The sequence below is a fragment of the Erythrolamprus reginae genome, chromosome 10, assembly GCF_031021105.1.
Source record: "Erythrolamprus reginae isolate rEryReg1 chromosome 10, rEryReg1.hap1, whole genome shotgun sequence".
In the NCBI taxonomy this organism is placed as follows: domain Eukaryota; kingdom Metazoa; phylum Chordata; class Lepidosauria; order Squamata; family Dipsadidae; genus Erythrolamprus; species Erythrolamprus reginae.
In genome coordinates, this window is record NC_091959.1 from 42,360,435 (window position 1) to 42,374,901 (window position 14,467).

Genomic DNA, 14,467 nt, shown 5'->3' on the forward strand with positions numbered 1-14,467 from the left:
ACAGTTTGCTTTTGAGCTTGGGGGTGTTGCGACTCTTTGAAGGCTTTCCAGTTTAATTGAGAGAACCTGCATAAACTTGAAGCAATGGTTTCAGCCTCCAAGAAGAATGTCCTAACCTCAAAACATTCTCACTTTGGGAATTTTTGTTTGGTCTCTTCCTACCTACAGGTCTTAAATTTGTTTTCCTCTGGAGCCTGTGCTAGTTTGAAGCACATGGACCTATTAATAAAGAATATTTGTAGCTCAGGCTTGGCATGAAGCTGAGAGACCTTGCTGCTCTCTCAACTTGCTTGTGTAGAAAGGTAGCACCCACTCCTCTCCTAGAAGTAAGAAACATTCTCCAAAGCACCTGAAAACAGGACAAGAAGCAATGGATGGAAACTAACCAAGGGGAGAAGCAACCTAGAACTAAGGAGAAATTTCCTGACAGTTAAAACGATCAGTGGAACGGTCTGCCTCCAGAAGTTGTGGGTACTCCAACAATGGAGGTTTTAAAACAAGAAATTGCACAACCATTTGTCTGAAATAGTGCAGTGGTACCTCTACCTAAGAACGCCTCTACTTACGGACTTTTCTAGATAAGAACCCGGTGTTCAAGATTTTTTTTTGCCTCTTCCCAAGAACCACTTTCCACTTACAAACCCGACCCTCCGAAACTGTAACTGGAAAAGGCGGGGAGAAGCCTCTGTGGGGCCTATCTAGGAATCTCCTGGGAGGAAACAGGGCCAGAAAAGGGGGGGTGAAGCCTCCGTGGGGCCTCTGTAGGAATCTCCTGGGAGGAAACAGGGCCAGAAAAGGGGGGGTGAAGCCTCCATGGGGCCTCTGTAGGAATCTCCTGGGAAGAAACAGGGCCGGAAAAGGCAGGGTGAAGCCTCCGTGGGGCCTCTGTAGGAATCTCCTGGGAAGAAACAGGGCCGGAAAAGGCAGGGAGGAGCCTCCGTGGGGCCTCTGTAGGAATCTCCTGGGAAGAAACAGGGCCGGAAAAGGCAGGGAGGAGCCTCTGTGGGGCCTCTGTAGGAATCTCCTGGGAAGAAACAGGGCCGGAAAAGGCAGGGAGGAGCCTCCGTGGGGCCTCTGTAGGAATCTCCTGGGAAGAAACAGGGCCGGAAAAGGCAGGGAGGAGCCTCCATGGGGCCTCTGTAGGAATCTCCTGGGAAGAAACAGGGCTGGAAAAGGCAGGGAGAAGCCTCCGTGGGGCCTCTGTAGGAATCTCTGTTCTTAGGTAGAGGTACCACTGTAATCGCACACACTATTTGTTTTTACATTGATTCCTATGGGAAAAATTGCTTCTTCTTACAAACTTTTCTACTTAAGAACCTGGTTCACGAATTAAGTTCGTAAGTAGAGGTACCACTGTACAGGGTTTCCTGCCTGAGAGCAGGGGGTTGGACTAGAAGACCTCCGAGGTCCCTTCCAACTCTTGTTATTCTGAAAAATTCAACTCTTGGGTTTGGTCAGCTCCTCCATGAGCTGCTAGAAACAATCCCATTTCCTCTTTTCTGCAACTGAGGGTGGAAATGAGAAGAAGCTGTTCTTGTTTTGCAGGGTGCGTGTCGATATGATAACTTTCCAAACGTCCCCTTCCTTGTCGCTTCCCATTTTTTGAGGGGGCAATCCTACTAGTTTACGGTTTTACAGTCACACGTTGAACTCCATTCCTCATTCTTCAGAGAGGGTTTCGCTTTTAATCATTGAGGTCGCCAATGTTTCAGTTCTCCATCCCAGTCGAGGAGTTTAGTTGGCTGCTCATGAGCGAAATTTTACCATTTTGTATTTTTTGGGGATTGCGGTGGAGCGGATTATTATTTAGAATAGAATAGAATTTTATTGGCCAAGTGTGATTGGACACACAAGGAATTTGTCTTGGTGCATATGCTCTCAGCGTACATAAAATAAAATATACATTTTATTTATTTATTTATTTTTATTGATTGATTGATTGATTGATTGATTGATTGGATTTGTATGCCGCCCCTCTCCAGAGACTCGGGGCGGCTAACAGCGACAATAAAGCAGTGTACAATAGTAATTTGGTATTGATGATTAAAAATAATTTAATATAAAACCCAAACATACATACATACATACCTTGCATAGAATTGTAAAGGCCTAGGGGGAAAGAGGATCTCAATTCCCCCATGCCTGGCGGCAGAGGTGGGTTTTAAGTTGTTTACGAAAGGCAAGGAGGGTGGGGGCAGTTCTAATCTCTGGGGGGAGTTGGTTCCAGAGGGCCGGGGCCGCCACAGAGAAGGCTCTTCCCCTGGGTCCCGCCAGGCGACATTGCTTAGTTGACGGGACCCGGAGAAGATCCACTCTGTGGGACCTAACTGGTCGCTGGGATTCGTGCAGCAGAAGGCAGTCCCTGAGGTAATTTGTCAAGAATCATGTGGTACAACACTTCATGATTGTCATAGGGGTCAAATAAGCAATGAAGAAGCAGTATTAATAATAATCTTAGGATATAAGCAACAAGTTACAGTCATACTGTCAACATGGGAGGAAATGGGTGATAGGAATGGTGAGAAAAACTAGTAGAATAGAAGTGCAGATTTAGTAGAAAGTCTGACAGTGTTGATGGAATTATTTGTTTAGCAGAGTGATGGCGTTCGGAAAAAAAATGTTCTTGTGTCCAGTTGTCTTGGTGTGCAGTGCTCTGTAGCGACGTTTTGAGGGTAGGAGTTGAAACAATTTGTGTCCAGGATGTGAGGGGTCAGTCAATATTTTCCCCGCCCTCTTTTTGACTCGTGCAGTATACAGGTCCTCAATGGAAGGCAGGTTGGCAGCCATTGTTTTTTCTGCAGTTATTTAATCTACGACTAAACCTCCTACAAATATTATTGTGAATCTCACTTAGGTACCTACCACGGCACTACCTGTCCCATCTAAGATGCCGGAATGATCTAGTACAGTGATGGCGAACCTATGGCACGGGTGTCAGGTGGCAGATGGAGCCATATCTGGTGGCACGCGAGCCGTTTGCCTAGCTCAGCTCCAAGTTGGTTCTTCTATGACTTGTAGACTTCAACTCCCAGAATTCCTAAGCCAATCATGCTAGCTCAGGAATTCTGGGAGTTGAAGTCCACAAGTCATAGAAGAGCTAACTTTGCCTATTCCTGAACTATATACAGTTTCTCAAGCTGAGAAAGGGCACAGTAATTAATGTGACATCTAACATTGCAAACATCTCTCTCGAAACCTCCTAGGAATACCTCGATAATATATAGATTTCTATCGGCTGATTCTGTCTCTTTTATTTGGGTCAACCCACCATCCGCTCTCTTTGAAGTACGCTCGCCCACTGATTTTGAGCCAAAACTTTTGCTGACACCAGCAGAGTGATAAAAATAAAGATCATTTTAACATCCAGTTAACAGTTTGCATGAATTCTCTTTTATCTCCGTTATTACGTGCTGCTAACAAAAGCCAAGGTACAATATAAAAAATACCAGTATGGAAAATACAACAGAGGCAAAAATAATTTTACATTTTTTTTTAAAATCAAAGAAAGACTTAATGCTTAATTAGCTAGAAAGATTTTGATTTGTATTAAATCTTTGAAGAAATATTAAAAATGAAATTTAATCATAAGGTAATGGACCTAACGGTGAAATAATTTAGACAATTGGTTAATTCGGATGACAAAGTTAGATCCAGCAAAAAAAAAAAAAAAGTTACTGATACCGACATTAAACGGATTTAATGATTTTTTGTGATTATGTATGATGTACTAATCAAATCGCGTTTTATTGTACTAAAAAGAGAAGGTATTTTGTATTGTATGTTTTGTGATGGAGGAGGGGAAAAAAAATTACCCCCAAAAAAAGAAAAGAAAGGAGAATATTAAGCAAATCTCACAACAGTATAATGGTGAAAGGGATCAGATGAATTGATCTAATCTTTGTATTCTGTCTGTTTTCCAAGGCCCCTTTTAATGTATTTTCATGATTCAAAAATGCAAATATCCATAGGCCTATTTAAACATTTTAAATTTTTTTAAATTGAATTAAAAAACAAAAGAAAACACTAAATAGCAGCAACAACAACATTAAACTTTCAACAAATTTGTATAAACATTATAAATACTAAGGAAATAAAAAACCAAACAGAAAAAGGAAAGACAAAAATGAATAAGAAAAAGAGTGAGAGAGAAAAACTCAGACATAAATAAAACATGTTTGGAATATTTACATCCACTCTCATTCAGAATTTCGGTCAGAGATATATACATTTTTATCTTATTTTAGTTAACGTATTGCTTTGCATATTTACATATTTGCTTACTTTTCTACAAATTTAAATTTTAATCTTTTAAACTCTTTCTGTATAGATTCTTTTCTTTTATCCTTCCTTCCTTCCTTCCTTCCTTCCTTCCCTCCATCCCTCCCTCCCTCCCTCCCTCCCCCCCTCCCTCCCTCCTTCCTTCTTTCTTCCAATTATAGAGGTTCTCCCATATTTTATAATAGCCCGAATCCCCCTTCCCTTCCAGGCCTATTTGAACATTTTTAATAATAGATAATTCTAAAATATTTTCTTGGGTGGAGAGAACTATCATGAGCCAGGGTGCCACAGCAGGTAGAGTGCTGTACTGCAGGCCACTGAAGCTGACTGTAGATCTGTAGGTCAGCGGTTCAAATCTCACCACCGGCTCAAGGTTGACTCAGCCTTCCATCCTTCCGAGGTGGGTCAAATGAGGACCCCGATTGTGGAGGCAATATGGTGGCTCTGTTAAAAAGTGCTATTGCTAACATGTTGTAAGCCGCCCTGAGTCTAAGGAGAAGGGCCGCATAAAAATTGAATGAATGAATGAATGAATGAACGAACAAACTATTGGTTATGTTAAATTGAAGTTAAATATGGGGTGAAAAATCCACTAGCTCATCCTTGCTTAACTGAAGCTTCCTGTGCTTTGCCTTGCCTTTCTCCTAGACTATACAGGGGACCAACGGATTTATCACGGAAAGGAAAATGTGGATTCCAGGCACAATCGTGGAAGAGGAGGAGACACAACGCGCTTCCACACCATCAACATGGCACAGCCGGTTCGATTTAGTAGTAAGTTGCGGACTTGGAAACAAGAACCAGATAAAATGACTTTCTCTACTTATCCATCTGTTCTTGAATTCCCTTCAACATTGTCTATGTCAAGTTTGTGTGTTTATCTATTTCTGTGTACACTAACAAATTGTATCGTGCTATCTTGTTTCTATCTTCAATCCATTTATACCAAATATTCCATGTCTCGTCAAATTCTTTATCGTTTATTCCGTAATCCGTAGTCAATTTGGCCATTTCTACGTATTTATAGATTGTATCTATAGTATTGTTTTCTGATCGGGTCTTTTCATTGTTCCATAATGGGGCGTAGGATATTCTGGCTGCAGTTATTATACGTGTCATTAGATACCGGGTTTGTTTGGAAGGTTTTTTTTTCTTCCAAATTCTTAGTAACATGCCTTCAGGGGTAAATTCAATTTCCTTCTTTGTGATTTCTGATAGCCACCTATGTATTGTAAGGTTGGCAGCTTTAAGATGGGTGGACTTCAACTCCCAGAATTCCCCAGCCCAAAGGTAGGCAAAGTTGGCTCTTGTATGACTTGTGGACTTCAACTCCCAGAATTCCTGAGCTAGCATGATTGGGTCAGGAATTCTGGGAGTTGAAGTCCACAAGTCATACAAGAGCCAACTTTGCCTACCCCTGCGGTCCCAGCCAGTTGAAGTCCATCTTAAAGTTGTCAAGTTTGAGAAAAATGCTTTCATTCATTTCATTTCATTCATTTGATTGGATTTGTATGCCACCCCTCTCCGTAGACTCGGGGTGGCTAACAACAGTAATAAAAACAACGTGCGACAATCCAATACTAAAGAAGCTAAAAACCCTTATTTTAAAAACCAATCATACATACAAACGTACCATACATAAATTGTGGAAGCCGAGGGGGAAAGAATATCTTAATTCCCCCATGCCTGACGACAAAGGTGGGTTTTAAGAAGCTTGCGAAAGGCAAGAAGGGTGGGAGCTATTCTAATCTCTGGGGGGAGTTGGTTCCAGAGGGCCGGGGCCGCCACAGAGAAGGCTCTTCCCCTGGGTCCCGCCAAACGACATTGTTTAGTTGACGGGACCCGGAGAAGGCCAACTCTGTGGGACCTAACCGGTCGCTGGGATTCGTACGGCAGGAGGCGGTCCCGGAGATAACCTGGTCCGATGCCATGAAGGGCTTTATAGGTCATAACCAACACTTTGAATTGTGACCGGAAACTGATCGGCAACCAATGCAGACTGTGGTGTGTTGGTGTGACATGGGCGTATTTAGGAAAGCCCATGATAGCTCTTGCAGCCGCATTCTGCACGATCTGAAGTTTCCGAACACTTTTCAAAGGTGGCCCCATGTAGAGAGCGTTACAGTAGTCGAGCCTCGAGGTGATGAGGGCATGAGTGACTGTGAGCAGTGACTCCCGGTCCAAATAGGTTGAGAAACATGCTTTCTCTCTTCCATCTGTGTGTGTGTGTGTGTTTTCAGATCCTAACTAGGTGGGGAATTGTTTTCCCTTCTCTCTTCCATGTTTCCTGGGGAAATGCCCATCAGGGTGGCACCACTACGAGGGCACAGCCAGCTGCTATCGGGTGTACTTAAACGGAGAGAACTATTGGGATGCTGTACAAACTTGCCAGAAGGTGAATGCTTCTTTGGCCACCTTTACCACCGACCAGGAGCTGAAGTTCATTCTACAGCAAGAGTGGGACTCTGAGGAGAAGACCTTCGGCCGGAAAGATCAACGCCGGTGAGTTATTTTGCCCATGTTTTATAGTAATCTGATTCTTCTTTTCCCTCTAATCTTTTGGATAGCCTGTCCATCTCCGCACAGTCTAGTATTTTTTTAATTATTATGTTTTCTTCCGGTATTTTATCTGTTTTCCACTGTTGGGCATAGACTATTCTGGCAGCTGTTAGTATATGTATAACTAGGTATCTTACTTCTTTTTCTATTTTTTTATTAAAAATACCCAATAAATATAATTCTGTTTTTTTTAAATTTCTTCATTTGCTATTTCTTTTAACCAATTTGTTATTTTATTCCAAAACTTTTTTGCCTGTGTGCATGTCCACCATTGGGGGTAGAACGTGCCTCTTTCTTTTTTACGCTTCCAACATATTGGAGAGGTTTTTGAGAACTACCTTTTTTGTTTACAGAAATTTAAGGAAATTGGTCATAACCTTCTAGAAATGGCAGACCTCTCAGACTTTCAAAGAGGCCAAATTGTTGGTGCTTGAATTGCAGGCGTTAGTGTAACAGAAAGTGCCCGAATGTTTGGCATTTCAAGAGGTCATGTCTCAAAAGTCATGACTGCTTTTGAAAGAGAAGGGAAAACGTCCTCAGCCAAGCACAGGTCTGGTTGAAAGTCGAAGTTGTCTGAGAGAGACCATCGGACTTTAAAGCCAATTGTTAGAGCGGATCGCAAGACCGCAGCTCCTAAAATCACTGCAGAGCTCAATAGATACGTACAGAACCCAGTTTCCACAAAAACTGTTTGAAGGGAGCTTCACAAATCTGGATTCCACAGAAGAGATGCAAGATGTTTCCATTTTTTTGTCCACCCCCTGTATATTCTCAGTTATACCAGAGGGGAGTTTGGATATAACAACAAACCCTTGGTGTAAAATTTGAACTTGTTTCTCGTGGTGTGTGTGTTTTCCAACATTGAATTAACTTTCTCCAGTGCAGTGTTATCCTCACTGACGTGTTACAACTTTTCTTTTTTCTTGTCCTAAATTTCCAACGGAAGGTTTTGGGTTGGATATCAGTTCGTCATCACCAACCGAAACAATTCTCTTGAAGGCCATTGGGAAGTCGCTTATAAAGGCAAGTCTTGAAATCTGTGCTTCTTGAACTAAAACTAATTCATTAGTTATTAATTAAGGCCCATTGATGCCCTAACATTACCCTGACCTGCATGACTTTGTTCCTCGATCTGTTTAGCTTTTGAGTGTTTTTCCAGCAAATAGGTTGAAGTAGGAATCAGGAGAGAGAGATTGTGATCCCACTGTATAGAGCGCTGGTGAGACCACATTTGGAATGCTGTGTCCATTTCTGGAGACCTCACCTACAAAAAGATATGGATAAAATTGAACCGGTCCAAAGACAGGCGACAAAAATGGTGAAAGGTCTCAAGCATAAAACGTATCAGGAAAGACTTCATGAACTCAATCTGTATAGTCTGGAGGACAGAAGGGAAAGGGGGGACACGATCGAAACATTTAAATATGTTCAAGGGTTAAATAAGGTTCAGTAGGGAAGTGTTTTTAATAGGAAAGTGAAGACAAGAACAAGGGGACACAATCTGAGGTTAGTTGGGGGAAAGATCAAAAGCAACGTGAGAAAATATTATTTTACTGAAAGAGTAGTAGATGCTTGGCCCAAACTTCCAGCAGACGTGGTTGGTCAATCCACAGGAACTGACATGCCTGGGATAAACATATATCCATCCTAGGATAAAATGCAGGAAATATTGTAAGGGCAGACTAGATGGACCAGGAGGTCTTTTTCTGCCGTCAATCTTCTATGTTTCTATGTAAACACTGGTCAACACACACAAAAAATATATCAGCAAAAGTAATACAGTGATCCCCCGGTTATTGCGTCCCCGACCATTGCGAACAGGGTAATTTGCGATTTTTCAACCCGGAAGTCAAAATACCATCTACGCATGCGTGCCCTTTTTTTTCTATGGGCACGCATGCGTAGATGGCAACCGGGAGATCAGCTGCTGGGCGGCTTCCCTGGGTCTTCCCCCTCTTGCTGCCATCAGCGAGGAGTTTCCCCACCGCCCACGCAAACTCCTCGCTGCCGCTCGCCCGCCCTTCGCCTGCCCACGCTGTTCGCTCCCCCTCTTGCTGGCGGGAGGGCGAGAAGCCCTCCCTAGCACCTGCTCGCCCGCCCTTCGCCGCTCGCCCGCCCTTCGCCCTGGCGGAGAAATTCCAGCCCCCACCTGGTCCCGCCCGATCCTCCTCCCTGAGGCAGCTCGCCCTCCCATGGCCGCTTCCTCCACCCTCCATCGCAAGCCCTCGCCACCGCAGCCAACGCGCGCTGCGATCTTCAAGCCCGGCTCCTTTCGGCCCAGCATCCCGGGCCAAGCAGCTGCCTTCCGTGACTGAGCCTGGTTGGCCCGGAAGATCGTAGCGCGCGTTGGCTGCAGCGGCGAGCGAAGCCAAGCCGGCAGCAATGTCGCCGCCGCTGCAGCCAACGCGCGCTACGATCTTCCGGGCCAGCCAGGCTCAGTCACGGAAGGCAGCCGCTTGGCCCGGGATGCTGGGCTGAGAGGAGCCGGGCTTGATCCGATGTTTTAAAAGAGCCGCGCCGCCCCCCAATCTTCGGCTCCTCGCTAGCGCTGCGGAAGTTTAAAACACCATCTGCACATGCGCAGATGGTGTTTTTACTTCCGCAGCGTTACTTCGCGAAAACCCGCTCGTTGCGGGGGGTCCTGGAACGGAACCCTCGCAACGAGCGGGGGATCACTGTATGTCCATTTCGTGGAGTTTGATGTGCTGATTCCAAAAATATGCTTAGTTTTGCTTAGTTATATAGAAGCATTTTTGTTATTAAGTTATTTCTGATATGTAGATTACTGCCTTCTTAATGTCGGCAGCATGTTTCCTATACCTTGTAATAATGATGCTGCTCCATAGAAACTACACCTGCTACAGAAAATCTATATGCATTTTTGAAATCAGAAGAAAAAATGATTCAGAAAAGTACAAGCTCAACTGTGGTTGCTAAATCCACAGGAACTGATATGCCTGGGATAAACATATATCCATCCTAAGATAAAATACAGGAAATAGTATAAGGGCAGACTAGATGGACCATGAGGTCTTTTTCTGCCGCCAATCTTCTATGTTTCTATGTAGACGGCACCACACAGCTTGACCAATCCTATTTTCCTCCGTTTTGTCATTTCAGGCTCATCGGAAGTATTTCTGCCCCCAAATCCTACCTTTAGCACCTCTCTCTCTGAAAACGAAAACATCCTCTGCGCCCAATTTCAGTGCTCCCACTTCCCAATTCTCCGGCACCACGGTTTTCACAGCTGGTACGCCGAGAACTGCTACGAAAAATCCTCCTTTCTTTGCAAGCGAAGTAAGTTAGTCCCTCCTCCCTCTATTAATGAACCTGCTGGATCAAACACGTAGAATAGAACCGGACTTTTATCTGCTGCCTTGGGAAGGAAAACCCAAATATTTACTTATTTGTTAAGAACGTCTAGTTCAATATATATCTTAAAGACTGGGTTGATCTTGAAGTATTCTTAATCCAATCTAAGCGATCATCTTTCCTAATCTTGGAATTGCAGATCTATCTAAAGTATTTCTGGCCATTAAGGGGGGGAATTAGCTACTTATTTTGTGGAAAGTATGAAGAATACAGATAGTCTTTGACTTACAATCACAATTTTTGTTGCTCTCTGCGAGTTTGGACCCATTTTATGACCTTCCTTGCCACATTCAAAGTGAATCTTGGCCGTTCTTAATAGAATAGAATTCTTTATTATCCAAGTGTGATTGGATACACAAGGATTTTGTCTTTGGTGCATATGCTCTCAGTGTACTTAAGGAGAATAAAATACATTCATCAATAATAAAAAGATACAACACAGTGATAGTCAAGGTTACTAATAAGCTATCAAATGGTGCTAGGAAACAAGTAAAAACAATATAAATTGAAAGACACATGGTTGTAGTAATAAGTGGAAAGCGATAGATACTAGTAAGGAATAGAAGAATAACAGTAAAGTGTTCCCTCAATTTTCGCAGGGGATGCGTTCCAAGACCGCCTGCGAAAGTCGAATTTCCGCAAAGTAGAGATGCGGAAGTAAATACACCATTTTGGGCTATGGACAGTATCACAAGCATTCCCTTAACACTTTAAACCCATAAATTACCATTTCCCATTCCCTTAACAACCATTTACTCACCATTATTACTGGTACTCACCATTGAATAAGACACTTAGTGATCCTGATATTTATAAACATAATTATTTATTAACAATAATTATTTTTTTGTTATTTATTTGTAAAAATTATTAGTTTGGCGATGACATATGACGTCATCGGGTGGGAAAAACCGTGGTATAGGAAAAAACCCACGAAGTATTTTTTTAATTAATATTTTTTGAAAAATTGTGGTATAGGCTATTCACGAACTTCGAACCGGCGAAAATCGAGGGAACACTGTAATGCAGTTTTGGTAAATTATTTGGCAGTATTGAGAGAATTATTTGTTTAGCAGAGTGATGGCATACAGGGGGAAAACTGTCCTTGTGTCTAGTTGTCTTGGTGTGCAGTGCTCTGTAGCAACATTTTGAGGGTAGTAGGCGTTGAAACAGTTTATGTCCAGGATGTGAGGGGTATGTAGATATTTTCACCGCCCCCTTTTTGAATCGTGCAGTACACAGGTCCTCAATGGAAGGCAGATTGGTAGCAATTGTTTTTTCTGCAGTTCTGATTCTCCTCTGAAGTCTGTGTCGGTCTTGTTGGGTTGCAGCACCAAACCAGACAGTTGTAGAGGTGCAGATGACAGACTCAATGATTCCTCTGCAGATCTGTAGAGCCTCATTTTGAGGGTAGACGTTCAAACGATTTATGTCCAGGATGTGAGGACCGAAGAGAATTGGCCAAAATAAAGATGGTTTTCTCCCACCTCCCCACCCCACTTTCCCTCCTTGATCTAGGCCAGACCTGCGTGGATATCAAAGATAACATCGTCGACGAAGGCTACAATTTCACACCTAAAGGGGACGACCCCTGCTTAAGTTGCACATGTCACAACGGCGAGCCCGAGGTGTGCGTGGCGGCGTTGTGCGAGCGTCCGCAGGGCTGTCAGCATTCCCTCAAGGATCCCAAGGAGTGCTGCAAATTTACCTGCTCGGATCCTGGTAAGTCTGGCTTCTCTCTAAGCCAATCTTCATTGCAATAATAGAGCAGGGTAGGAGGGGTAAAACACAAAGCGTTAGTGATTTTTAAAAACTAAAACAAATAAAAGGTACAAAGTTTTTAAAAAAACAACTGGCACTAATGCTGAGGGATCCAGTGTTGTCTGAAGATGCTTTCGTGGCCAGCGGGATAAATAAATATATATAAAAAGTGAGTCGCTTTGTTCTAATGGTGAAGGCCATAGGCTAGGAACTGGGAGTTCTAGTCCTGCCTTAGCCCTGAAAGCTGGTTGGGTGAAATTTGGGCCAATCATCAAGAGATGGTGAGCTCGAGTCCAATTCTAGACAAGAAAGCTGGATGGGTGACTTTGGGCCAATCACCAGGAGACTGGGAATTCTAGTCCTGGATTAGGGAAGGGGGGGGGGGGAAGCAACAGGTTAATTTTGGGCCAATCTCTAGGAGATGGTGAGTTCTACTTTCGCCTAAGCCACGAAAGGCAACTAGATAATTTTGGGCCAATCCCTCTATCTCAGCCCAACCCGCCTCACAGGGTTGTTCTTTGGGGAGAAGGAGAATTGAATATATTCACCGCCTTGAGTTATTTATAAATAGAATAAAGGCAGGATACAAATGAATAACACGGACAACTGAAACAACCATAATACAAAGCTAATTCTCATGATATTTCAACAAAACCAGTTCTATTGCAATTTGGCAGTTTGAATCTCACCAGGCTCAAGGTTGGCTCAACTTTCCACTCTTCTGAGATGGATAAAATGAGGACCCAGATTGTTGGGGGCATGAGGCTGACTCTGTAAACTGCTTAGGGAGGGCTGGAAGAGGTATATAAGTGTAAAGGCTATTGCTATTTCCTTCCTTCCTTCCTTCCTTCCTTCCTTCCTTCCTTCCTTCCTTCCTTCCTTCCTTCCTTCCTTCCTTCCTTCCTTCCTTCCTTCCTTCCTTCCTTCCTTCCCTCCCTCCCTCCCTCCCTCCCCTTCCTCCCTCCCCTTCCTTCCTTCCCTTCCTCCCTTCCTCCCTCCCTCCCCTTCCTCCCTCCCTCCCCTTCCTTCCCTTCCCTCCCTCCCTCCCCTTCCTCCCTCCCTCCCCTTCCTCCCTCCCTCCCCTTCCTTCCTCCCTCCCCTTCCTTCCTTCCTTCCTTCCCTTCCTCCCTCCCTCCCTCCCCTTCCTCCCTCCCTCCCCTTCCTTCCCTTCCCTCCCTTCCCTCCCTCCCTCCCTCCCTTCCTCCCTCCTGACTGGCTCAAGGTTGACTCAGCCTTCCATCCTTCCGAGGTGGGTAAAATGAGGACCCAGCACATTGGGGGCAAGAGGCTGACTCTATAAACTGCTTAGAGAGGGCTGGAAAGCACTGGGAAGCGGTATATATACGCGCTGTTGCTATAGGTATCATAGCCATCTTCGTAAAAAGAAACCTTCCTTGGTTTGCAAGGGTGAACACCCCCCCCCCCCGAGAGGTTTTAGCCCTCCATCACAGGGGCCGCCCCGTTCTCTTTCCCTCCTGCAGACGGCAACAGTCTGTTCGATTCCATGGCCAGCGGCATGCGTCTCATTGTCAGCTGCGTCTCTTCCTTCCTCATTTTGTCCCTCCTGCTCTTCATGGTCCACCGGCTGCGACAGAGACGCCGGGAGCGCATCGAATCTCTGATCGGAGCCAACCGTAAGTGTGCGGGTCGGACGGACGGGGAAGTTTGGGTGGAGTAAAAGATTTCGGACTTTCCGTGACTTACCTCCAGTGGTCTTTAGGCCTGGTGGCATAAATAGGTTTTCAGATTTTTTGGGAAGGCGAGGAGGGTGGGGGCAGTATGAATCTCCGGGGGCAGCTGGTTCCAGAGGTCCTCCCCCTAGGCCCCACCAAGCGACACTGTCCAGTTGACAGGACCTGGAGAAGACCGACTTTGTGAGACCTAACCGGATGCTGTGATTCATGCGGCAGAAGGCAGTCCTGTAATTTTGCGTCTTGCGTTGAGGACTACCTGTACAGTGGTACCTCTACTTTAGGAATCAATGTAAAAGCGAATAATAATAATAATAATAATAATAATAATAATAATAATAATAATAATAATAATATTATTATTATTTATTAGATTTGTATGCCGTCCCTCTCCGTAGACTCCGTAGAATAATGCTTGCAAACGCATTAGGAAAGAAATAAAAGCTCGGAATTTGGGTGGGAGTAGGAGGAGGAAGAAGGGCTTAGCTAGAGGTATAACAAGCAGGAAGAGGGAGATTGTGATCCCCTTATATAGAGCACTGGTGAGACCACATTTGGAGTACTGTGTTCAGTTCTGGAGACCTCACCTACAAAAAGATATTGACAAAATTGAACGGGTCCAAAGACGGGCTACAAGAATGGTGGAAGGTCTTAAGCATAAATCGTATCAAGAAAGACTGAATGAACTCAATCTGCAGAGTCTGGAGGACAGAAGGAAAAGGGGGGACATGATTGAAACATTTAAATATGTCAAAGGGTTAAATAAGGTTCAGGAGGGAAGTGTTTTTAATAGGAAAGTGAACACA

General features: G+C 44.1%; 1 protein-coding gene across 1 annotated transcript in view; it reads left to right on the top strand.

Moving 5' to 3' along the window:
* The window catches only part of DGCR2 (DiGeorge syndrome critical region gene 2), a 67,049-nt gene that overhangs the window by 42,369 nt on the left and 10,213 nt on the right, over positions 1 to 14,467 (top strand). Inside the window, 6 exon segments of the mRNA XM_070762867.1 lie at positions 4,927 to 5,052; positions 6,561 to 6,780; positions 7,784 to 7,860; positions 9,958 to 10,134; positions 11,728 to 11,931; positions 13,452 to 13,604. Coding sequence (XP_070618968.1) covers positions 4,927 to 5,052; positions 6,561 to 6,780; positions 7,784 to 7,860; positions 9,958 to 10,134; positions 11,728 to 11,931; positions 13,452 to 13,604 — 957 coding nt within the window.